The following is a 27372-nucleotide window of genomic DNA, read 5'->3' on the forward strand; positions in this document are numbered from 1 at the left end:
AGGTGTGCACTCTGACCGGCACAATTTCCCGATATCTGCTGTATACTGGAGGTCCAGTGCTCCTGGGCACAGACCCAAGAAAATCTCCCCATTGATGTGAATAGTCCAATATAAAATAAATAAGGGCTATTTCAGTTATGAATGCTGTCTAGGCAGTGATATAGTATATTACAGTGGACATTCTAGGGATACCACCACCAATTGGGCCATTTTTGAAAAGAGAACTTGGGGAAAATAATAATTAGAAGAAATTTTTTTCTGTCTATTTTAGATATATATTTTGTTTCAACGTGGCCTACTAAGGACACTGGTGGAACTGGCTTAGAGGAGTTATTGAGACTAGTGAAATTAAACTAAATAATTATCAGTAGAGACAGTTATTAACCTAGAATTTCTTTCTTTCTTTCTTTAACTGAGGTTGTTACAGAAATATTGGCTTTCTAACTTTGTGTACTTTAAGTTATCTTCCCTGTGCTCTGGTGGTGGTGGGGAGGGTCTCCTCAACAGCCCCACTTTCCTGGAAATGTCACAAACAGATCAAAAATTAAAAGTGAAAAGAAAAAAAAGTTTATTACTTGATTTTTAAAAGATGTTGATGGCAACTGTATGACTCCAGTAAAGATCGAAGACTCACAGAATGTTACAGAAACAGGCCATGGGCTCCATCAATTCTGCACCAGTGTATTTCTCAACGAGCCACCCAATCTAATTACCCCTTTCTGTTCGCTCCCCATACCCTTGAATATTCCCCTCACCCTCTGTATAAAAAATTATTCTCTAACCCGCTGTCGAATCGTAGAGTTTTTAAAAAGGCCAAGTTGCCCCAATTCCTTTCTATGGAAGGCTGTTTCGAGTGTATAGCAGATGTTCTACTTGATTGGGTATTGTTTTAGGTCCAACTCATTTGCATCTCTGCAAAACCAAATTGTATACTAGAGTACGTGAACAAAGAACAGATCTTATACCCAGCACATAAATCTACATGTTCTTGAATGTAAAATAACGGCAAAAAAAATATTTTGACTTATACTGTTAATACTACAGTGTACATCAGCCATACTCTGAATTATATAGCCCCATAAATACATAACATAAAAATCAACTACATACTAAGGGCAGTGACTTTGCCTTATGCCTGTACGTTCCTTACCCTTGAACATATTTGCTGGTGCTTGGCAGGTCTGGCCACAGCCATTAGAACAACACTTTCGAGCACTTGGGCACTCTGTGTCTGTGTTGCAGCTCTGGACACAGGCTGCTGCAAAGCCCGAGGCTTTCTGTGGTGCTGGACAGTCACCTTGCTTCGCTATCTGAATGGATTTCAGAAACTCACAGCTAGTCAAACATTCATGGTGCTTCTAGAATATAAAAACAAATACAATTCATTGAATTAAAAACACACTTTTTCTAACTGTTTAATAAACAGACACTGAAAGAATCACTCCTGTGTATTTGGGGAGTTGTTTATAACAAAATTTGACACCAGAGTTTAAGTCTGCCTCAGACAGATAAATATCCAGCCTGATGACAGATACAGAATAAATTACAGAAACATATCACAAAGAAACTAGACAGGTCACAGCAATGCACCGTTCATTCTCTCCTCTACCAAGGGTTTTTGTTACTGCTGTTGGAGTCCCTTTATATACTTCTTGCTACCATAGCCATGAGATTTCCAGGAGTCACTTATGATAGGTAGACATTTAACACATTTTTATTCACTTCCTGGTGCTTGAAGTTGAAATATGACTGCAGTCCATCAGGATAGACTTTCCAGGTACACAAGGCCAGTGGTTTTCCAACTTTTCGGTGTGGGTAGTCACTGCAAATACTGACACACTTGAAACAACCTCTTCTCCAAGAAATTTCCCAAAGACACTGCCAGCTACCAAAGGAAAACAGTGTTAATGTTGCAATTTTTTCCTATTAGTACTGGAAACAGAAACAATATTCAACAAATACAAACAGGCTACAGGAACAGAATACAGAATTCTGAGAGACACTCCAAGCACTTAGACACACCAACGTACTGTGTCAGTCAGTAGCAGGGATAAGCTTGCTTTGTCCTGTGCAAAATGGATTTTTGAGACAATCTCTGAAAGGTTAATAGAAAGCTTAAGTTGTTTTGAAAGCAAATTCCAGAGGGCAGGTGTGCAGTAGCTGAAAGATTAGCCTTAGATGGTGGAATGGAAGTAGCTGGCAACAAGCAGTAATTGAGAATGAGGAAAGGAAGATGTGGGCTGGGGCAGAGGGCTGGAGAAATTGTCTATATGGAACGGATCTATTATATTTTGTATAAAACCTGTGTTTTTGGAGGGGTGGGTAAAGGAAGAGGAACATAAGAACGTAAGTAGTAGCAGGAGTAGGCCATATGGCCTCTCGAGCCTGCTCTGCCATTCAATAAGACCATGGCTGATCTTCGACCTCAACTCCACTTTCCCGCCTGATCCCCATATCCCTCGATTCCCGTATTGGTCCAAAAATCTATCGATCTCAATCTTGAATATTCTCAACGACTGAGCATCCACAGCCCTCTGGGATAGAGAATTCCAAAGATTCACAATCCTCTGAGTGAAGAAATTTTTCCTCATCTCGGTCCTAAATGGCCAACCTCTTATCTTGAGACTATGACCCCTAGTTCTGGATTCTCCAGCTAGGGGAAACAGCCTCTCAGCATCTACCCTATCAAGCCCTCTCTGAGAATTTTAAATATTTCAATGAGATCAGCTCTCATTCTTCTAAACTCCAGAAAAGTATAGGCCCATTCTACTCAATCTCTCCTCATAGAATAACCCTCTCATCCCAGGAATCAATCCAGTGAACCTTCGTTGCAACCCCTTTAAGGCAAGTATACTCTGCCTTAGGTAAGGAGACAAAAACTGTACAGTATTCCAGGTGTGGTCTCACCAGAGCCCTATATAATTGCAGCAAGACCTCCTTACTCTTATACTCCAACCCCCTTGCAATAAAGGCTAAAATACCATATGCTTTCCTAATTGTCTGCTGTACCTGAATATTAACTTTCTGTGTACAAGGACGCCCAAATCCCTCTGAATACCAACATTACTTAGTCTCTCACCTTTTAAAAAATATCCTGCTTTTCTATTCTCCCTACCAAAGTGGATAACTTTACACATCCCCAAGATATACTCCATTTGCAAACTTCTCGCCCACTCGCTTAACCTGTCTATATCCTTTTGCAGCGTCTTTGCGTCCTCCTCACAGTACAAGATAGGTGGAAAAGTAACATCAGCAAACTTGGATACATTACACTCGCTCCCCTTATCTAAGTCATCGATATATATTGTAAACAGCTAAGGTCCAAGCACTGATCCTTGCGGCACCCCACTAATTACAACCTGCCAACCCGAAAATGACCCGTTTATTCCTACTATTTGTTTTCTGTCCGTTAACCAATCTCAATCCATATTAATATATTACCCCCAATCCCATGAGCCCTAATCTTGTGTAACAACCTCTTGTGCGGCAATAGATAAAAAATCTGACACTTTTAATCTTGCCATTATAATTCCTGGGCACTATAACTAGAAATACAATCAGAAACCTTTTAAAATCAATTCACCATTATCACAAAACATAACTAACATGTTTCTTTTACTGTGATTTATTCTGTATGGTTGCCACACAATAATTGTTGTGCCTAGCAAGTAACCTGTGTGAGACACTGGTCACATTGTCACATTTGGATCAAGAGGAGACCCGTTGGGGCAAACCGTGGCTGTGGCTTTCTTTGCAGTGTGGACGATCAAAAAGTGCTGCTGAAAGATCCCCAACATTCAGATACCCCCACTGCCAACAAAACATTTGCAATGGTACATAACTGCCATTGTCACAAATCTTTTGATGCCATTTTTTAAATTGCGTGCGGATAAGGTTGTTCTTTTGAAATACTTTTATTCTGATCAACTAACATGGCAGCTGCTCTAGAAGGCCCCGCAAATTTTCACATCGATAATCAGGGCACACATATGCCAAATAACTTTATACTGGCAGAAGTACACTAAAAGGATTACTGATTCCGTCGGCAGCTGTGAATATTGTTTAAAAATATAACTTGGGTGTGCTGGATAGCTCCATTGTCGGAGGACTCCTCTGATCTACTGCTAAAACAAAGCATTGTTTTGGCACAACTAAGTTTAAATTGGGGAAGTAGAACTTCAAAGAGATCACTTTCACTGAGATTTAAAAAGTATAGCACGGGCAAAAACAAACTTAGACAATTTAAGGGGAAACAGTGAAGGAAAACTAAATTGAAAGGTGATAATTAGTTAAATGGGACCACCTGAGTTCAAAGGGAACAAAAGTGAAGTAAAGACACAAAAGAGCACCTGAGTAAAGTTAAACTACAAAAGGAAGCGAATGCGAGAAACATAAGAAACAAAGGGCATCCATGAGAAGCTAAAATCAAAGGGGGCAAACAAGGGTATAAAAGGCAGCTATGGGAGACAGAATGAGGTGTTTGCTGCTGTCATGGTACTAAGGTCCAGGCAGCAGTGGAAAAGGCACCAGCCATCTCAGAAATGTAAATTTTTAATAAAAATGCCATCTTAATTTTAAACTTTTTAATTTAAAGCCAATCAAACTAACTTCATTCGCAACAGTCATCATTGTACCAGCTTTGGGCAGTGATAATTGGTACGTTTAGTTGCCTTTGCTATAGATCTCTCTTTTGATTGATTAGAGTGACTACCCTTTAGCCATACCCTGATGGAAAGGAAGTGGAAGGTGGGCACAACATCGAACTGAGGCTCCTCATTGGATGCGAATGCTGTTATCAAGAGGATTGTAATTTCACTGATTTGTGTAAACATAAAGGGGCCTGTTCTAAGTAAGGTAGCAGATGCTCTGAATCATTACATGTCTGCCCAAGGTCACTAGATGCATGGTGTGACGTGTTAGAGGGTCAGTGGGAGTTCAGCATTTCAGGCAATCGATTAGGTAGATAACGGTTGTGCATGGACATCCCGGCCCTCACGTGAGCAGCATGAACTGCAGTTGGAAAAGCTGAAAAATTGGGGCAATTCAAACAATGCAGGTTATGGGGCAATGATAGAAGTGTTTAAAATTATGAATGAGACAGGATAGATTGAATCAAACTGTTTCCAATTGTTGAGGGGTCCAGAACAAAGCCATAGATACAAGATTAAATGAAGAGATTTAGATTGGAGGACAGGAGAAACTCTACACAAAGTGATGAGGCTGTGGAATTCAGTTCCAGGGTTATTGATTGAGTCAAAAATTATGTCAACATTCAAGATTAGATTAGACTAGACTAGACACATGAAGGAAAAGGGGCTGAAGGGACATGGGAACAGGGTGGGTAAATGTGATTAGAACTATTTGCTCGTGTGGAGGGTTAACACTGGTTGGGTCGAATGGCCTGTTTCTGTGTTGTATCTTCCTTGTTTAAATAGCTAAGGATGAAGCTGAAAAGGTACCTAGAAATCTTAGTAAACTTGATGCTCAACATGTCCAACCAGTGTGGAGCTTCAATCAACAAAGCAAATAGAATGTCGAACTACAGAACCAAAAAAGTCAGAGGAAGTTGTGATCAAACTGGACAGTGCTCTAGTTAGATCGCAACTTGAGTAGTATGTCCAGCTTTAGTCATCGAGACACAAAGGAGACATTCAGGTGCTGGAAGCAGTGCAGAGAAGAGTCACGAGGCTGATCCCTAGAATCAAAGGTCTGAGTTATGAGGAAAGACTGGAGATACTTAGGGGAAAAATTGGATAAGGGCCGTTTTTGGGTGCGGGTAGCATGATGCGCTATTACCCTGTGCCCAATGACCCCTGCGCAGCCAGGACGCGAGTTTCGGCCAGCCTGAGTATCTCCAGTCTTTCCTCATAACTCAGACCTTTGATTCTAGAAATCAGCCTCGTGGCTCTTCTCTGCACTGCTTCCAGCACCTGAATGTCTCCTTTGTGTCTCGATGACTAAAGCTGGACATACTACTCAAGTTGTGATCCAACCGGCAATCAGTGTTCCATTCCGGGCCTTGCACGTGGAATCAATGCAATTCGCACTTTCTACCAACAGTGGCAGCCCAACCTCTTAAAGGGAGGATGTTGCTTAGAAATCTCTTAAAAGTAGCTGGTACCTGTTATTTGCTGAAAATAACAGTCTACTGTCTGCATGGAGTCTGAACTGAGATCAGACATTGCACTTGTAAAACACAGATGCAGGTCCCATCCCCATGTTTAAAAACTGATGAGTTATGTTAAAACATTGAATAAAAGTTGCGCACTACTAAATCCCACATTCTCCAATCTGCATGCCAGACCTCACCAATCTGCTGATCTGAGTTGGTACCAGGCCTGCGAGAGTGTGTGAACCAAGGTTCTCTGCTGATGCGCTAGAGATCTTGGTGCAAGAGATGGACAGGAGGAGGGATATCCTATATCCGTGGGGGCGGGGGCAAGAGGCCCTCCAGGCATATATCCAAAAGGCAGTGGGAGGCAGCGGGGGAACAAAGTCAATGCAGGGTGCACAGCATCATGAACATGGATGCAGTGCAGGAAGAAGTTCAATGCTTTGACGAGTGGTCAAGGTGAGTGAGGTCAACTGTCAAGTGGCATCGCATAACAACTGCGCCACGCACTACAACACCAACACCCACATACCAACAAACTCTTTCCATCAGTACTCAATTCTTCCAATCAGATGCTTCTTCTCAGCCTTACACATTACCACTGTTTCAAGCCACCCACCCACGACTCACAGGCCACACACAATGGCAGCTATTCAACCATGACAGGTACATCACCCAGACACACGTCCCGTTTTCTTGTAGGAGAAGGTGGCACATATCAGGAGGCAGCAAGTGGCAGTGGCATTTAGCCCCTCGAGCCTGTTCCACCATTCAATGAGATCATGGTGGACCTGTGACGTAACTCCATATATCCATCTTAGCCCCATATCCCTTAATACCCTTGGTTCACAGAAATCTATCAATCTCAGATTTAACATTCACAAGTGCGCTAGCATCAACTGCCGTCTGCAGAAGAGCGTTCCAAACGTCTCCCACCCTTTGCGTGGAGAAGCATTTCCTAACTTCACTCCTGCACATCCTGGCTCTAAATGTTAGGCTATATCCCCATGTCCTATATTCAAGTATAGGAGACCTCCAAAAACAGTTACAAATGTCTTGACTGCCAGAAGCAATAATCCAGCCACTAACCTGTAAATCCTGCATGGTCCCTTTAATTCGCGCTGGTGGGGGGGTCCTCCAGGCACTCTAAGACATGTGCAGTTGGTCGGAGTTAAGACTGTGCGTTGAGTTGAGCGATAGACACCATTTGGGACTTGTCACTTTAAATCAGTGTTGCACACTGATTGAAGCTATTTGCTCCCTACTTTACATGATTCCAGTGTTCGTTATCTGCGCCTGCGCTAACTCCTATACCAAGATGGCGTCCGGCACATGTCATGCTGGAAACATGCGTGTGCATCCAAGACACCATCTTGGATGTCAAAGAGGCCGTGTAGCGCCAAAACAACGGGCGCTACACGGCCCAATTTAGTGCCCAAGAGTTTTTCAGTCTGAAGAAAAGGCATCTGGGAAGTGATCTAATAGAGATATACACAAGATAGTAAAGGAAATGGAAAAAGTAAACCAAGAATATTACTACAAGTTTAACCACTATTTAAAAGTTAAAAGGACAAGGGGCATAGATTGAAACTAGTAAAAGATAAATTGAGGATTGATGTTAGGAAATATTTCTTTAGAGAGTGATAGATATATGGAATAAACTTCCAGAACAAGTAATCAAGGTGAAAACTGTGGAATCTTTTAAGAAACAATTGTATGATTGGGGGGGGCGGGGTCTTTTGGATGGATGAACTAAGATGGACTCAATGGGCTTCCTCATCTTGTGATTACTTATTTTACTTTATTAAACTTTCTCATATTTGTTTTCAATATAGCAGAGAAATAAAAATCTAACCTAAGAAAATCAAACAAAGGAAACTGTAAAATTTAAAGTATTTCATTTAATTAGAATTGAGTTGCGTGCTCAGCAGTTGATGTTGGCAGTTTAGAGACGTGAATGCAAAATACAGACTTTAAAAAGTTCACTTAAGAAGAGAATTAAAATAAAATACCAAAGATACATACAGTAATGGATGTCTCATTGTTTTTGGATTTTATGTTTTTGGATTTTATGTCCCTCGGAAGACTGGGTAATCAGAATGTTGCTCAGGAAAAATTGTATTCCCCTCTCCCACTCTCAACAGGGTCAGCGAGATCATATGCCTTACAATTCTGGTAGATAGATGTCTTGATTTTTTTTAATATAATGATCTTTTGGACCCTGGGATCATCTTAAAGGCCTCCAGAAGTCCTTAGAACCCAGTTTGAAAACCTTTTTTGCAAAGAGAATCCAAAGGTCATGCCGCCTAGCAACTCAACAGCCTAACCAAAAGTAACTGGAAGTTTCCATTGCGACCTTCACCTCTCCCACACAGTTAAATAGTTGCTATAGGTTCAGCAGGTCACACAGCTTTAGAGTTGACCATTCTTCCGTGAAAGTTTCTGACCCTGCCTTGACTTAAGGGTATGTGTAGTTCTCATTGTAAATATTTTGCTTGAGTTGAATGCAAACTATCCTAGGAATACAATCTGTCAGAAGATATGAGAAAACTTCGTTCAGAGAGTGACAATTCAGCTCCTGGTTGTGAAGAGCCCTCAATACCAGCAACATGCTTGAATGACAGTTAATTCTCTATGTGCACTACTAAAGGAAGTCTATTAGCAAAGCAGAAAAGAAACTGGTTGCTATTATTAGCCATTCACTAAAAGTACAGTCAACTTGAAGCTGTTGTCAACAGACCAATCATGGTCTATTGGATATATCTGACAGCTATTCAATTGCCAAGTTAAAACAAGTTATTCTCAACCTGCTACTGATCATTGGTGAGGTCACATTTGTCCTATTCTGTGCAAGTTTGGATATTGTAGCATCAGAGGGGAATTCTTGGCCTGTGCTCACCAGGGATCTGAAAACTGCTGTGAACTTATGTCCACTTTGGGGCACAACATTTTTGTGTGCCTGTTACTATGCCCTACCTATAGGATTTAGGCACAAAGTAATTTTTCACATTACAGTTAAATTCTTGTTTTTCCTTTTGAATTTCAATAGGACTGTGACCACAAATAAATAAACATAAGAAACAAGCCCCCGGCACAGAGAAAATAATTGAAAAGTTGGGAGTGATCTGAAGCAGGGTATGATATCTTTTATAAATGTAATTACTAAGAGGGCTTTAGTTTTGTTCAGCCTTCAGCAAACTTGATCTTTGCCAAAAATGCAAGGAAATCAGTGATGGTGCAGTGAGTTGGTACTTCAACATACCATATCATGCTGTAATTAGATAAGGAGTCTCCTCCATATTCCCCAGTGAGTTGTTGCAATTAGAGGTCACACATCTCGTCTTAGGGAGAGAAATGCAAAGAGGAAAAATAAGAGAAATGATTTGGAGCTACCCTCAGATCGTGCTCACATGCCTTCTAGCTGCTGGGTCAAGAGCCCTATTGGCAGAGATAAGGGAACATGTTGCATGATCTATTGAGGAATGATGTACAATACGGTATAATATCAGGAGGGGAGAGGCTGAGGAAGTATAATTAGAAAGGAACTAAATGATTCCCTAGATACATCAGTTACATTGAATCAGTTTTTAGTTAACCTGTAGTTTCCTTCAAACTGTAACTTAGGCACAAAACAGGACTGAAAAGTACAGATTATTAATATAGTGACCTGAGTAATTTATGCAGTCTTCCTGTTTGGTACAACTAAAATGCATTCAATAATTCATTCACTGATTTCAAATTTGCCAATATGGAGCAGTTCAAAAATGTATAAAGCAGACACAATTTACGCTGTCCCTGTGTTACACAATGCCTTCTGGGAATGTCCCCACAACATGCTGCAGAATGGTTTTAATTCACTTACAGATTTTTTATTTCCTTGCCAAAGCAAGGCCCATTTAGTGTTGATGGAATCGTTACCAAAAAATAATTATTTGTAAACTGTGATAGTAACCATAGATGTGTTACTCCTTGGTGTCAATCTGCGAGGAGAGGAGGCTCGAGTGCATCCTTCAGCAGAATTCTTCTCCATCCCAGCTCATTCTTGGCTCTTTACTGTTACCAAAGCCACCTACTGTGCACTTCGTTCATCAGCCCAGATGAGGCTGGACATTCACTGCGTAGGTGAGCCTCAGTGAGAGTGTGACTGAGACTAGGGTTTGAAATTCGGTCTCCTGGTCTGTGATGCCGTGCACCAATATACTTCATTACAGGGCCACCCCATCACCCTCACACTTTTGCAGAACAGAATCAATGCAGACTTCAGTGTTATCCATAAGCTAGCACTTCTAGATTCACATTCCCTTATTTATTTCTCTAGCAGTACTGTAGTCCTAAATTTGCCTTTTATGGAAGCAATGACCATATTATTTCCTGAGATATTCAGGAATTGATATGTGAAGTATGATATTTAAGCTTCAATCTTCTCAAACTTGTTTATTGGAGAGTTTTCTCAACCTCTTCCCCCATGATCCCTAGATGATGATTAGAATGTTTCAATAAATCTGCTACTTTAGAATTCTAAAAAGTAGAAGGTTTGTGTATCTAAAGAAGGGGTTAAACCAAAAGGGTAATTCCCTGATTTGGAAACATTGATCTTTAATAAGCATTCTAGTGCTGGATGTAGCCACAGGGAGATTTGACAATCTCATACTCCGTCTTACTCGCAAGAGTTTTTTTCCCCCAATAGAAGGTGGGTCACAACATTCCAAGCAATACTGGTTTTGCCTGTAGGTGGCACTGTGATAGGTAACTGTATTGATAAGAACTTGCATAATATTACTTAGCAGAAGTAAAACTGCAGCTCTCTCCTGACGAACCAAATATTCATGTAATTGCACACCCTGACCACTGGGTGTAACTGCAGCACTGATTTTCTGCTTTTGTTTCTGAAAACCAAGCTGGCATTAGGGGTGGGTGAGAAATGCTCTGAATATTAGCTTAGATTGCGGCCGCCTAAATTCTCTCCATTTCTTGGCTACTTTGAATCTCCTTTCCTAAAAAGTTTGTAGCATGCTAGATCCTCTGGCCCAACCTTTGATCTTGTGCGGCATGCCTCCTCCAGACCCCACTCGACCATTTGCGTGTTCCCCACCCCACAGCCGGATTTTGTCTCCCTGTCAAACTAAGGCAATACTTTTGGTGGAACTCATCTTTGATAGCGAAACTTTGCAACGCGGGTATAACTGTAGAAGCAGAAAGTCTGCAGGTGTCATTTAGTAATGAGGATTAATCACCTCAGCTGAATGTTTTTGTATAGCTTCATGTCCTGGTTTATATAGATGTGTGTTTTTTTCACAAAAGATGACTCCCTCTTGTACCCACGCTCAATGGCCCTCCTGTATTTCTGGCCTCTCTGCACATAGCATCTAACAGCTTTTTAACCCCCTCCCCTCCACCACAGACATCGTCAACTCGTTTTACGGAGCACGATTCTGACCATCGGAACCACCCTCCACTGAAGTTTTCTGCTGTTCTCGCTCCCTCGTCATCGTTCTCCTCAATACTCATCCTCCTATCCCTATCCTCCTCCCCTTCTGTTCTCTGCCCTCTCCCTCCTTCCTCTGTCCGTCTCGCCCCCTCAATCTGCTTCCTCCCTCTCCCTTGGTCCAATTATGCCGCAACTCTCTAACCCTGCTTGACCTCAGTACTGCACGTGGTCTCGATTTTCTGCTTTCAACGCCACGGGAGATCAACGAGTATAGATTAAAAATAAAATAAAGGTGGGTGTTAGGGATTTTTAAATGACCTTTTTTCTTCTCTTTGTCTAAGTGAACGCAAGGGGTTTGTCATCCTTGCGAAGGTCAGAAACACTTGCCAGAGTTTCATGAACCACTGTGCTGGGATTTATAATGAAAGTATCATAAAGATGCAATTAACTCTCAGCAAACAGAATTCAACCAAGTAACCATTAAACATTCTCCGTTAAACATGCTCCTACCTCACACTGTCGCTGGCACTGGTTTTTATGTGTATCCCACAACTCCTTGCAAGGCTGTAGACACTGAAAAAAAGCAGAACAAAATTAGCCCTCAGCCCATTAGTTTCACTACAATTCATCACCACAGTCTTTTTTACCCCCTTTTTTTTCTACCCAACTCATTAGTATTTCATTGCTATGTGAGTTTGTGATGCTGGTAGGACATTCCGGATGGCACTACAGCCTTTTAACCCTCTCAAAGCTAGTTATGAATACACACATGAAATATAACACATACATCTGCCTGTATCTAACAATATTCCTGTTTTTCACAATTAAACTACCTGAGGCAGGTGGTGAGCGAACCAACACGAGGGAAAAACTTACTTGACCTCGTCCTCACCAATATACCAGTCGCAAATGCATCTGTCCATGACAGTATTGGTAGGAGTGACCACCGCACAGTCCTCGTGGAGACGAAGTCCCGTCTTCGTACTGAGGGCACCATCCAACATGTTGTGTGGCACTATCACCGTGCTAAATGGGATAGATTCAGAACAGATCTAGCAGCTCAAAACTGGGCATCCATGAGGCGCTGTGGGCCATCAGCAGCAGCAGAATTGTATTCCAGCCTTGGTCCAAACATGGACAAAAGAGCTGAATTCCAGAGGTGAGGTGAGAGTGACTGCTCTTGACATCAAGGCAGCATTTGACAGAGTGTGGCACCAAGGAGCCCTAGTAAAATTGAAGTCAATGGGAATCAGGGGGAAAACTCTCCAGTGGCTGGAGTCATACTTAGCACAAAAGATGGTAGTGGTTGTTGGAGGCCAATCATTTCAGCCCCAGGACATTGCTGCAGGAGTTCCTCAGGGCAGTGTCCTAGGCCCAACCATCTTCAGCTGCTTCATCAATGACCTTCCCTCCATCATAAGGTCAGAAATGGGGATGTTCGCTGATTGCACAGTGTTCAGTTGCATTCGCAACCCCTCAGATAATGAAGCAGTCAATGCCCGCATGCAAGACCTGGACAACATCCAGGCTTGGGCTCATAAGTGGCAAGTAACATTTGCACCAGACAAGTGCCAGGCAGTGACCATCTCCAACAAGAGAGAGTCTAACCACATCCCCTTGACATTCAACGGCACTGTCATCGCCGAATCCCCCACCATCAACATCCTGGGGGTCACCATTGACCAGAAACTTAACTGGGCCAGCTATATAAATACTGTGGCGACAAGAGCAGGTCAGAGGCTGGGTATTCTGTGGCGAGTGACTCACCTCCTGACTCCCCAAAGCCTTTCCACCATCTACGAGGCACAAGTCAGGAGTGTGATGGAATACTCTCCACTTGCCTGGATGAGTGCAGCTCCAACAACAGTCAAGAAGCTGGACACCATCCAGGACAAAGCAGCCCGCTTGATTGGCACCCCATCCACCACCCTAAACATTCACTCCCTTCACCGCTGGCGCACTGTGGCTGCAGTGTGTACCACCCACAGGATGCACTGCAGCAACTCACCAAGGCTTCTTCGACAGCACCTCCCAAACCCGCGACCTCTACCACCTAGAAGGACAAGGGCAGCAGGCACATGGGAACAACACCACCTGCACGTTCCCCTCCAAGTCACACACCATCCCGACTTGGAAATATATTGCCGTTCCTTCATCGTCGCTGGGTCAAAATCCTGGAACCCCCTTCCTAACAGCACTGTGGGAGAACCTTCACCACACAGATTGCAGCGGTTCAAGGCGGCGGCTCACCACCACCTTCTCAAGGGCAATTAGGGATGGGCAATAAATGCTGGCCTCGCCAGCGACGCCTGCATCCCATGAACGAATAAAAAAAAATTTATGTAACATTCTGTGCACAGAGATCATACAAATCAGGTACAGTTCGTTTATAAACAAGTCAAAAAGCTAATATAATTTGAATCATCGACAGCTACAGGTGAGGTGCCTGAAGATTGGAGGGTAGCAAATGTTGTGCCTTTGTTTAAGAAGGGCGGCAGGGAAAAGCCTGGGAACTACAGACCGGTGAGCCTGACATCTGTAGTGGGTAAGTTGTTAGAGGGTATTCTGAGAGATAGGATCTACAGGCATTTGGAGAGGCAGGGACTGATTAGGAACAGTCAGCATGGTTTTGTGAGCGGAAAATCATGTCTCACGAATTTGATTGAGTTTTTTGAAGGGGTAACCAAGAAGATAAATGAGGGCTGTGCAGTAGACGTGGTCTACATGGACTTTAGCAAAGCCTTTGACAAGGTACCGCATGGTAGGTTGTTACATAAGGTTAAATCTCACGGGATCCAAGGTGAGGTAGCCAATTGGATACAAAATTGGCTCGACGACAGAAGACAGAGGGTGGTTGTAGAGGGCTGTTTTTCAAACTGGAGGCCTGTGACCAGCGGTGTGCCTCAGGGATCGGTGCTGGGTCCGCTGTTATTTGTTATTTATATTAATGATTTGGATGAGAATTTAGGAGGCATGGTTAGTAAGTTTGCAGATGACACCAAGATTGGTGGCATTGTGGACAGTGAAGGTAGTTATCTAGGATTGCAACGGGATCTTGATAAATTGGGCCAGTGGGCCGATGAATGGCAGATGGAGTTTAATTTAGATAAATGTGAGGTGATGCATTTTGGTAGATCGAATCGGGCCAGGACCTACTCCGTTAATGGTAGGGCGTTGGGGAGAGTTATAGAACAAAGAGATCTAGGAGTACAGGTTCATAGCTCCTTGAAAGTGGAGTCACAGGTGGATAGGGTGGTGAAGAAGGCATTCAGCATGCTTGGTTTCATTGGTCAGAACATTGAATACAGGAGCTGGGATGTCTTGTTGAAGTTGTACAAGACATTAGTAAGGCCACACTTGGAATACTGTGTGCAGTTCTGGTCACCCTATTATAGAAAGGATATTATTAAACTAGAAAGAGTGCAGAAAAGATTTACTAGAATGCGACCGAGACTTGATGGTTTGACTTATAGGGAGAGGTTGGATAGACTGAGACTTTTTTCCCTGGAGAGTAGGAGGTTTAGGGGTGATCATATAGAAGTCTATAAAATAATGAGGGGCATGGATAAGGTAGTCAAAATCTTTTCGCAAAGGTAGCGGAGTCTATAACGAGGGGGCATAGATTTAAGGTGAGAAGAGAGAGATACAAAAGGGTCCAGAGGGGCAATTTTTTCACTCAAAGGGTGGTGAGTGTCTGGAACGAGCTGCCAGAGGCAGTAGTAGAGGCGGGTACAATTTTGTCTTTTAAAAAGCGTTTGGGCAGTTACATGGGTAAGATGGGTATAGAGGGATATGGGCCAAGTGCAGGCAATTGGGACTAGCTTAGTGGTATAAACTGGGCGACATGGACATGTTGGGCCGAAGGGCCTGTTTCCATGTTGTAAACTTCTATGATTCTATAATTTGAAAGAGTGAGACTTCAGTGACAGACAGAGCTTTGCCACTTCTGGTGAAAACAGTGGCATGCTCACACTGTCCATTCTCCAGACTCAAACATTTCCATCACTCTCACCTGTCACATGTTCAAAGTGAGTTAACCTTCTAGTGCTTTCTGATTTGCAGTTTAATATCTATAATATGTTTTGAGGCATTGAATGACAGTCTGAACTTCTTTGTTGCAAACAAGCATTGGACTAATTTTTCAAAGTTGTATTAAGATGGACATCTGTTCTGCATTATCTAAACAGATCATCTGCCACATATCTTGTCTTTATAAGAAGCAGATTAACTGAGAACTTTAAATCAAACTGCCCATCAAAAGAAATATAAAGTTAATGTAATCTAGTGACATATTAAAAAAAAAAATCTTAATTATCCTTTGGACCTCTGGACTAAACAAGGTGGAAAATAATCTAACACAACAATGTCATTTTTAAAGAGAAGATGAAATAAAGTTTGAACATCTACTTTACACCAAGTAGTATTAATAAATGAGACATTTATAACCCCCGTGAAGTTGTACTAACTGGAATTACTTGCTCGTGAGTCATTAGTAGTTTTAACTAATGTTTCCCATAACACGTGTGATATAGTTCTTGTGTGGGGAACACAGAATTTATTCAATGACCACAAGACAATAACCTGACTGTAACTACTTTCCCATGTATCATTGGCAGTTTTAAACAAAGAACAAAAACAGACATATGGGGCGTAATTTTAACCCCCAAGAACGGGCAAGCAGTAAAAATAGTAGATTTTTGGAGTGGGTGGGTTTAACCAAAGCACATTTGGATGCGTGTGTAACAGAAATAAGTCTTGTCCCCACTTAAAGCCGACGGGCCGATATGTAAAAGGGCCAATGTACCTCACTGCGATAGTTGAGGCACTTAAATTTTTGTGTATTACAACAAAAGGTCAAAGAAATTTAACCTTACCTGTTCAGGTTCCCCATCGCCTCTGATTCACTTCAGGTGAAAGCAGGCAGGGCGGGCCAGATTCACGAGGTGAGTGCCTTTGTTGCACCACTTGTGAGCCAGGAGGAGCAGGAGTGCTTTATCCAGGCCCAATAAGTTCACCTTGCTTAATCGGACCCCTGCGGTCGGCCAACCCCCAATGTTCCCCCCCCCCCCCCCAACCAATGCTGGACCCTCCCCCAATCTTCTCCAAGGCTCACCTGATGTCGTCCATGTCCCCCCACCTCTCCGATTTCTCCCGTGGACCACGATCTCTCTCTCTCTCTCTCTCTCTGTGTGTCCGCCCTCTCCGATTCACGGCTCCTTTCTCTTCTGACAGGCAGCTGGCCTGTCAATCTGGCTGCCTACACGTGGGAAACCCGGAAGCACAAGTACTCACCTTCAATTGCGTCACAATCTGTGATCTCAACTCATTCATTTGGCTTCTGGGTTCCCCACGCGAATATCTACGGATGTGCTGGGTTCCCAGCTGAGAGATAAAATCATGCCCATGGTTGCTTCAGCCATCAAACAGGCAGGTTAACACATATTCGCTTTCACTTTGTGTGGGGGTCTCCCAAGATAGGGAAGTTGGCACCAGGGAGGAGCAGGAAACAGTCCCATCACACCAAGCATTCCAGACCCCACAAGCACCAGCACAAGATACATCCACTTTGGGGAATTAGTGTCAAAGTATAGAAACAAAGAAAAAGAAAAAAAAGTTGTTTCATGATGGTTTCTTCTGATCTGGCACTGGAAATTTTCAAGCAACTGCCAATCTGTAAACTTCATTCAACAAAAGCAATTAACCCCCAATTGACCTCCAGATGTCCTATCTAGGCATCAATTAAATTATTTTACTTTAAAAGGGACAGGCCAAGTCAAATGCAACTGCATCTCTGCAGCCCAATAACACACGTGCATTACATAGTATAACACCTCTATCATTATAAAACAGCTATTATTGGAATTTCCATGAGTAATGTCATGGGACATCTGCTAGTATATACAGAAGCCTTGCATCGAACACTTCAAACATTTAAAAGTGTAAAAAAGGAGAAAGAAACCCAACAATTTCCTGCTGGTTGTTCAGACCTTGATAACCTGAATTCTCCCCAAGGTCAGAAGCTGGGGATTTACAAGTCACTACTAATTTATGGAAACTTTCCTCAACAATTAGCAATTCAACTTTACTCTGAAGATTCCAATCCCACTGAGCAAGAGAGTCACGTGAAGCAGTAGTTTGTGCACACTGAAATGGGGCTGTGGCGAGTGCTGTGGCATCTCCACATAGCTCATGAACTTGGGAGTTTCAGTGGGGCAGTTTGGACCCATCTCTGCGTCAATCTTGAAGCACAAAGCCAGAGTCTAAATATGGATGGTTGGCTGGTGAACAAGACCTTAGAATTCACAAGCAACAAATCATTAGTAATTTATCTCATTTATAAGCGGAATGTTGCATTCATCAACTTTGTTCTCGGTATACCACATAAGATGCATATGTGGCTTGAGAACTGCAGATATTTTTCATACTTCAACATCTGTAAGGTCATAAAAACAAATCTGTTCAAATTATAATTTTAAGTAAAAGGTATATAGAATAGGGGCTTTACACTCAGGAGTCAGACTGTAACTCACTTGTGTTTAGCTTCACTTAAGGCTGATCCTCTAAGCACTATGGGCCCGATATTAGGAGGGCGGCGGGTTGGAAGCCGGGGGGGGGGGGGGGGGGCGTCGACTAGGCGCATGGGTAATCACAGCTTGATTGAAGGTACTTACCTTTGCTTCCAGGTTTCGCGCTGGAAAGTTGCGCAGCAGGCGGACTGCAGGCTGGAGGAGCCATATTAAAGGGGCAGTCCTCCACTGACTGATGCTGCAGAAAATAGGCAAGATTACAGCATGGAGCAGCCCAGGGGGAAGGCTACTCCCAGGTTTAATGATGCCTCACTCCAGCTCTTATTGGATGGGTGAGGACAGAGATCTTCTCCCCGGCGGGCGGGAGGAAGTGGCCTGCCTCTGCCACCAAGAAGGCCTGGCTCGAGGTGGCAGAGGAGGTCACCAGCACCACCAACATATCGCGCACCTGAATACAGTGCAGGAGGCGCTTCAATGACATAAGTAGGTCAGCCAAAGTGAGTACACTTACTCATTCCCCTACACTCCGTCTACCACATCACCGCCCCCACCTCACATCTCCTTCTGCACTGCCAACACTACTCTGTCACATCACCCCTCACACCCACTCAAAACTCATCCTCATCTTACCTGCACTTACTCACCTCGCCAGTACTCATTCCCACCACTACCACTCAACCCAATCCTCATACAATCTCATGGCTCTCTCAAACTCACCCTCTCATGCAGCTCTTTCACGGTCAGCCTCACTCAACCTGCCACTACCTGTGCTGCAGCCACAGGGCATGCATCACATATGTGTAGTAGGATGCGTAAGGCAAACGTGTCGTGAGCATGAAGGGGATGCACAAGGGTGTTTGAGGGTTTGTCATGGTTTTTACTTATATTTGATTTCTGATCAACTCACATTACATATTATATTGTCACCAATACTGCCACGTCTTTGCGAATCTTGTCTGGTTTGTGCAATAATGCCCTTTCCTGAGGATCACTATGAAGACCCACAACTGATGGCGCCCATTGTGTCACTGCAGAGTGGGTGTAGGTGTATTTGCAGGGCTCTTTTGTGCAGATGACAGAGACGTCGGTGATGTCCCAGCTGGCACCCTGGAAGGATGCGAAGGAGAAGTTGTTGAGGGCAGTGGCGACTTTGACAGCGATAGGTAAGAAGATGGTGCTCGGGCCAGCCAGGAGCAGCTTGGAACGAAGGAGGCTGCAGATGTCCACAACTACATGTCGAGTGACTCTGAGCCTCCGTGTGCACTGCTGCTCAGAGAGGTCCAGGAAGCTGAGCCTCGGTCTGTAGACCCTGTGGCGAGGGTAGTGCATTCTGCGACGCATCTCTCTCTGCCGTTGGCCTCCCTCCTGCTGTGCAGGTGGATGTGTCACAGCACTGTGTTGTGGAGCTCCACGTATCAGAGGTGGACGGCGTGGCCGGCGAGGCTGTTCGTCTTCCGAGGAGGTCGTGACTGCAGCTACGGCGGCCCCCATCCGGAAGATGTACGTTTGAGGGGGTCCGCAAGGTAGGTAAATATGTCTGGACACCGGAGTAAGTGTACAAGTTTGTGAATATTATTGTTTGGAGGAGGGTGGTGGAGGCCAAACTTTGTCCAAAGTGACAGAGTGGCCTCCTGCAATGAGTGAGGGGGTCTCTCTCCCCCCCCCCCCCCCCCCCACTGTCAAATGGACCTTTGCAGTTGCCACAGGCTGATGGCTGCAACACGTCCATTTCAACTGAGAGTGTCTCCCCCAGTACGGGAAAAACAGTCCCAGTTGACTTGAAAATCCCACCCCTCCTAAAATATCATGTTAATCAGATCTGTAAACGACCTGAAGTACCTAAATAATTACCTTAAGTGGCATCCCGCGGCTTTAGTTGCCGGCGGGAGTCCCACATGCGGGGGCTGTGCGCGCATTTCAGTGCGTCACTGAAGAACCCGGAAGTGGGCGGGTTGGAGCCGGGCTCTGGACCCACCCCAGGAATCCCCGATTTTCGGAGCCCCCCGCCACGAACGCACCCGCTCGGAGGTGCAAAAATCGAGCCCGATGAATCTGTTTTTGGTAATTTAAAGATGTCATTGAAATATTCCAGATAGATTACCCAGGTTTCGGAAAAGGAGTTTTAAAGTTTCAAAGTGTGCGTTTCAGCCTAAAATGAAAAGGAATTGGAAAAAAATGACTAGGAAAAGAGGATTTAAAAATAAGTTGTTTAACTAAACATCTTTGCAAATAGTTTGACAGTCTTGAGCAGTGTGACTTGGACCCCAGAGTGGATACTGGCAGAGACCAGCTAGGGTTATTCCAAGAAATGAGCAGGCCTCGGCATAAGAACATAAGAAATAGGAGCAGGAGTAGGCCAATCGGCCCCTCGAGCCTGCTCCGCCATTCAATAAGATCATGGCTGATCTGGCATTTGTCCCAAAAAGAGACAACAACTTCAATAGTTACGGGAACCATCCCTCATTTGATAAATTGATATTCTAAGGGCTAAGGGCACAGGACTGAAGGCTTGAGCAATGTTTCTCATGTGGAAGCAGGACTACTTTTGTTAAAATTGTTCTCTTGCAAAAATTCTACTTTGAGGCTTGAGGATAGATTCAGAGGTACATTTTTCTTTCGAATTCTATTAATCCTATGATTTGCTAAAGGCAGTGCATTGTGACGTGCGTTATTTATAAGATTATTACATCTCTGATCTGCTTCTTGTTAATCAGGAGTCCACTAGTTTCTTTTGTAAATCATTTTGCTTTGACCCTAATTGGTGGCTGTTAATCCATAGTCAAGGGAAGCTTTAGTCTCATCTCGTTCAAGGTTTTTTCCACTTTTAATTGCAACACCTGGTTCCACATGAAGAACTCAACTTCCGTTTAGTTGATCACAATTTACTTGTTTTGCCTCTCTCTAAATTATTTTATACTATTCTTTAGGTCCACATTCAAACACCAGCCAAGATGGTAGGCAGATCAAATCTCAGACCTCCTTTAATGCACTTGGCTCAGCTGCTCGGTTGTGCTCAAGAACCGCTTGTGCTGGCTTTCCCTCCCTGTCCTTTGTTGCCTTCTTAATAATAAAGCGAATATCAAGAACTTGATGCATGGAGAAATTGTCTTACTGTGAAAAACCCTCACTGTATCACTCTGTGGCAGAAAACAGACCACTAACATGCCATGTAGTGCCTTTCACAATCTTAAAACCAAATAAATCACATTCCCCTCTCAATATTTTTCTTATGAATCAGCCACTTCCTAGAGAAAGGAGAAAATCTCCGAAAGCTTGTGAATTTAAAATAAAATTGCTGGACTATAACTTGGTGTTGTAAAATTGTTTACAACTTCCTAGAGGTGCATTGACTATATGTAACCAATTCAGAATCAGTTCAGATAAGAAAAAGTGATTTAGAGAACAAAGTGCTACAATTAAACAAACACGTTTGAGATTTCAAATGTTGATTTAGCTGACAAATAAATCTGTGACAACACAGAGCTAGTAATGTATGTACACAATGGTTTTCTCATCACTATGGTAACAGTTTCACATAGATATAGGTCCTTTAGTTGATACTTTGCTCATTCAGGCAATATCTGTTATCTCGTCTGTTTAATAGGCGGGACAGTTCAAACATGCACTATAAAGCACTGGATTTCTGTTGAACAAACATTACAGCAGTTCCATTTCACCACCACACACAGTTTTTCCTCAGCCCCTGTAGTTTGTTGCTAAAATGATATTACAACAAATACTTTTTGAATCATTCAGATCGGAGATCATTCATAAGGCTATGGAAAGAAAGCAAGAAAGAAAGCAAGAAAGCAAGAAAGAGAATATACACATGCAAGTAAGAGAGGGAGAATGCACTAATATGGCATATTATCATATTTTCAGGACATCTCAAAAGACTTTAGAACCAATGGATTACTTATTCAAGTGTGGTTACTGTTGTTGTGTAGTTAAACACGGCATCCAATTTGCACACAGCAAAGTTCCACAAGCAGCAAATGAATAAATGATTAATGATTTTGATGGTCTTGGTTGAGGGAAGATTGTTGGCCAGAACCAGGGGCAGTGCTTTCCATGCGAAGGTTCGGTTTGGGGCCCCTACATTTTACTGGACAACCGTCACCTGATCCGCTCGGGGCCCCGTGCAATTGCACAGGTTGCATGATTCTAATGCCGCCCTTGGCCAGAACACTGGGGGAACTCCCTGTTGTTCTTCAAATATTGTCATAGGATCTTTTACGTCACCTGAACAAGCTGACTGAGCCTTGATTCAACGTCTCATCTGAATCAGATCACCTCCAGCAGTAACGCACCAAACTCCGTTTCCAGTGCTGTGCCACAGGGCTCAGTGTTGAGTCCCTTGCTGTTTGTGGTATATATTAATGATTTGGACTTGAATGTAGGGGGCATGATTGGCAAATTTGCAGATGACACAAAAATTGGCCGTGTAGTTGATAGTGAAGAGGATAGCTGTAGACTCCAAGAAGATATCAATGGGTTGGTGGAGTGGGCGGAAAAGTGGCAAATGGAGTTCAACCCGGAGAAGTGTGAGGTAATGCACTTAGGGAGGGCAAACAGTAAAAGGGAATAGGCAGTAAACGGGAATATATTGAGAGGGGTAGAGGAAGAGAGAGACCTTGGAGTGCATGTGCACAGGTCCCTGAAGGTGGCAGTACTGGTAGATAAGGTTGTGAAGAAGGCATATGGAATGCTCTCCGTTATGAGCCGAGGCATAGAATACAAAAGCAGAGATGTACTGATGGAACTGTATAAAACGCTGGTAAGGTCACAGCTGGAGTATTGTGCACAGTTCTGGTCACTACATTACAGGAAGGACACAATTGGTCTGGAGAGAATGCAGTGAAGATTTACAAGAATGTTGCCAGGGATTGAAAATTGCAGCTACCAGGAGAGATTGGATAGACTGGGGTTGTTTTTCTTGGAGCAGAGGAGGCTGAGGGGAGACTTGATTGAGGTGTACAAAATTATGAGGGGCCTAGATATAGTAGACAGGAAGTACCTGTTTCTCCTAGCGGAGAGTTCAAGAACTAGAGGACATAGATTTAAGCTGATTGGCGGAAGGATTAGAGGGGACACAGGGAAAAACTTTTTTACCCAGAGGGTGGTGGGTGTATGGAATTCACTGCCCGAATTGGTGGTAGAGGCAGGGACCCTCAACTCTTTTTTTTAAAAAAAGTACCTGGACCTGCACCTAAAGTGCTGTAAACTGCAGGGCTACGGACCGGGTGCTGGAAGGTGGGATTAGAATGGGCACCTGGTTATTCTTCGAGCCGACGTGGACACGATAGGCCGAATGGCCCCCTTCTGTGCTGTATCTTTTCTATGGTTCTATGTGTCAGCCTAAATTACGTGCTCAAGTCTATACTATCTTGGAATTGATTAATACGTCTTGCAGTTTGAATGGAAAAGTGTTATTCAGTATTCAAACTGAGGGGGAACAATTCTGGTCTGAGCATTCAGACAGGCTCGATTTAAGTGACATCACATTGGCCATTTGGAAATGCAGCAGCAGGTCCCAAATTACTTCAGCTTTCACATTTGATGTTAGTTTTAGTTAAACTTTGCATGAAGCATAACACGCTCGATTTTAAAAGTAATAAACAGGTGGGTTGGGGTGGGGGGGGGGGCATTGAAAATTGCCACCATTTCAAACCCGCCCCCAACCCGCCTATTTCCGGTTTTCACTGGGGCGGGAGGCAAACCTGTTCCCAGGTGGGTCGGGCCTTAAAACCTCTGAGGGAGGAGTCAGGCCTCCATTTTTAACTAATTCCCGATTTCAACCACGGGGGGCCGGGATTCCCGAGCCTTCTGTTTTACCTACCTGCACTGACCCCTCTTCTTCCCCACCCCCCCACCCGATCGCGGACTCTAGCATTTGAGCCCAACATTTTCCATTATACGACTGGACACTGAATGATTTCACAATGTTACTGCTTATTTATTAGTTTGCAAGCCGAGTAAATTTTACTTTTCCATCTTTTAGTCCATGAAAGTCAGCTCACCAACGAAGGAGCTAAATGGACCTTTTTAAACCATCCTTCAGACATGAAATGTAATAAGCAATTCCACATGCCAGTGAGGGAAAAGGGCGAAAGAGGGAGTTTGTAAAACAGGGAGCGGTGAAAGGAGGGATGGGGAAAATAAGAAGAGGAAAGGGGAGTGGAGGAGAATGGAAGAGAAAGAGAGGGAGGAGGAGAGGGTGAGGGAGAAATGGAGGTGAGATGGAGAGGGGAGGTCGTAAGGAAAGCAGATAATGACCAGAATACAGTAGTCTTGAATTTAAATTTTCAGCTTCAATGCTCAATTGAATGAATAAAGGATCCAAGAAACCTAAACACCATCCTCATCAACATCAGATTTTAAAATCACGCTGCCAGATAACATTGCCATGTATTACGAAAGTGGAACTTGATTTGTTTGTGAAATCATCTAGCCTTCCCCTGTCCCTTGAGATTGTGTTGCAGACAAAAAAATTATTTCTATGCTACACAGGAATTCAGTTACTTTTGGATGTACAGCTGGTTATGGAGCTCTAAAATCCTTTGGGACTGTGCAGATACAAATGTCTACCATGCATGTCCTAAAATGACTGTTTATAACAACATTTCGTGACAGAAAGGGCAGGAGGTACAGAAATATTTTGGCTGCTAAATTACTGAGATACTATGGATACTTTATACACACAAAGAAAAAACTGACATGGCAAAATGCAATTAGTGGGCCCCTCCCAGGGGGACATCCAGGTCAGGGAAGTGGACTTGCCCCTGAACAACGCCCTGATTTTAAAGAAAAACGAGATCGGCTCCCTCACACAGGAGGCAGATGGATGTCTGAAGTGGGTTGGACAGGAGTGGCCAGGCACCAGATTTTCTGTCTGTATGGGGGCAGGCGGGGGCTAGAGAGGCCACTTACACCTGCCTGTCCCCATGCAAATTAGGTGGCCTTCCATGACCCTCCAAACTTTGGTGGGGTTTGTGCTAGAGGGCAGTGGCGGGTGCGATCTCGATGTAACTGCCAGTATCTCATCTTGCAGATATTCAGGGTCAAATACTCTAGTCGCAGAGAGGAAGATAATGGGTTGAGCAGCAACCTGCTTAAAAGTGTCGCAGTGGCCCTCAGGTAAATGGGTCTGGGGGTTAGGGTTTGGTCCGGTCGGTTTGAGGAACCGCTGATAGTGGGGGGGCTGTCAATGGCAGCAATGGAGCGGGGTCGGGGGGGGAAAAAGAGAAGGCAGAGCAGCGGTGATCAGTTCCTTGAATGTGGGGTCAGGATCTTGGCTCCACATTCAGGCAAGTTACTTACCTTCTTGGTTGGGCCTAGCAGGCGATCCCTAAGCCTGGTTTCCTGGAGTGCCTCAGGGCAAGCTCATCTTGGAGAGGGAGCCTCAAACAGGAGTTAGGTCTTTTGCATATGCAAATAAGGGGCCTAACTCCTGTTTGAGGCGTGGCTAAAGGACACATTTTTTGTCCTTACCCAATATGGGGGGCGGCGCACTTCTGGCCAGAAATGTGCGTACACTTCCTGCCCGCCAATTTGGGGCCTTAGTAATTAGAGTAGCGCCCGTTTTGCGCAAACCAATTTCTTAGCCACTGTGTGTGGATCAACTAATAAGACAATTCCAGCAGCTGCTCCCGAGGTCTATCCAATGATCTGACATTAGCACATGTCACAGCCACAGTCACAGCTCATTTTCCTTAACAGCTCATTCATTACACTTGTGCAAAGTCTTTACTGGGCATTTCAATTCTTCTTCTGAATGCAAATCTTCCTTGCTGCACACAGAATCAGCATCAGAAGATAATTATAAGCAGATGACCTGATTCAATTAAGATTGTGGCAACTTCAGTTCAATCCCCAGTTTTTAACCCAGTCCAGGTCTACATTCCACAGCAGAGGCTGAATTCAGCTGCAATATCCTCAGCTTTGCTCAGTAATTGCAGTTAGCAGCTTTCTGGGCCCAAACAAGATGCATTAAGAAGCATAGGTAGCTTCTAAAGACATCTGTGCATCCAGGTGTATAACAGGTACAATGTACCAAGTTTTCAGATACTAACAAAGCACCTTGGCCTTGAAAGTAGATTATGGGTTAATGGCTGCAGACACTTAGCCCTTTCATCTGAAATTGCTCTATACTTTTTTTTTTAAAATGGAGGTGTTGATTAGTTTAAAATAAGTGAGTTAACACCTATCTTCAAACAGAGGAATCAGAATTTCAGATAAATGTGTTAAGCCTTCATACCTATTGTTGCACAGCATAATTTCAAGATGTAAGTTTCTGGATACTTACCCAATTATGATTAGTAGAAAATCCAAGTCACATGGACACTCCAATCCCTTTGATCCTCCTCAGTTCCTAGTCCTCAGTTCCTAGTCTCTCAGGATTAAGAAAATATTTTGATTCATCTTTCTTGGATCCAAAGTGGATAACCTAAACCTTTCCCACGTTGAACTCCATCTGCCACAGTTTTGCCCACTTACTTAATCTGTTAAGGTCCCATTGTAACTTCCTGCTCCTACCTATACAACTTACTATGCCTCTTAACTTAGCGTCATCTGCAAACTTGGACATAACTCTATGGGCTAGAAATTGGGCCATGTAGTGCCTGTTGTTTCGGCGCTATGCGGCGTCCCAAAGTGCCAAGATGGTGTCTTGGCTGTGCACGCACATTTCCAATGTGACGTGCGCTGGACGCCATCTTGGTATAGGTATTAGTGCATGCACAAATACCGAACGCCACTGCGTGTAAAGTAAAGAGAAAATGGATACGGTGTGCAACGCTAATTTAAAGTGACAGACACCATTTTGGGACTTAATGCTCAATTCAATGTACAATCTTAACTACAATTATCTGAACATGTCTTAGAGTGCCTGGAGAATCCCCCAACAGCGCTATTTAAAGGGACCATGCAGGATTTACAGTTTAGTGGCTGGATTATTGCTTCTGGCTGCTGATGCATTTGTAATTGTTTTTGGAGGTGTCCTATACATGAGTACTAGGACGCGGGGACATAGCCTAACATTTAGAGCCAGGACGTGCAGGAGTGAAGTTAGGAAACTCTTGTACATGCAAAGGGTGGGAGAAGTTTGGAATGCTCTTCTGCAAATGGCATCTGATAATAGATCACTTGTGAATTCTAAATCAGAGAACCAAGGGTATTAAGGGATATGGGGCTAAGGCGGGTATATGGAATTAGGTAACAGATCAACCATGATCTCATTGAATGGCAGAACTGGCTCAAGTGGCTAAATACCACTGCCACTTGCTGTCTCCTGTTATGCGCCACCT

General features: G+C 43.6%; 1 protein-coding gene across 1 annotated transcript in view; it reads right to left on the reverse strand.

The window, feature by feature from the left end:
• Positions 1-27372, reverse strand: part of anos1b (anosmin 1b) — a 141579-nt gene that overhangs the window by 43811 nt on the left and 70396 nt on the right. Inside the window, exons 3-4 of the mRNA XM_067994612.1 lie at positions 12051-12113; positions 1151-1358 (exon numbers count right to left, since the gene is read on the reverse strand). Coding sequence (XP_067850713.1) covers positions 1151-1358; positions 12051-12113 — 271 coding nt within the window. The remainder of the gene's footprint in view (positions 1-1150; positions 1359-12050; positions 12114-27372) is intronic.

This window comes from Heptranchias perlo, chromosome 13, assembly GCF_035084215.1.
Source record: "Heptranchias perlo isolate sHepPer1 chromosome 13, sHepPer1.hap1, whole genome shotgun sequence".
In the NCBI taxonomy this organism is placed as follows: Eukaryota; Metazoa; Chordata; class Chondrichthyes; order Hexanchiformes; family Hexanchidae; genus Heptranchias; species Heptranchias perlo.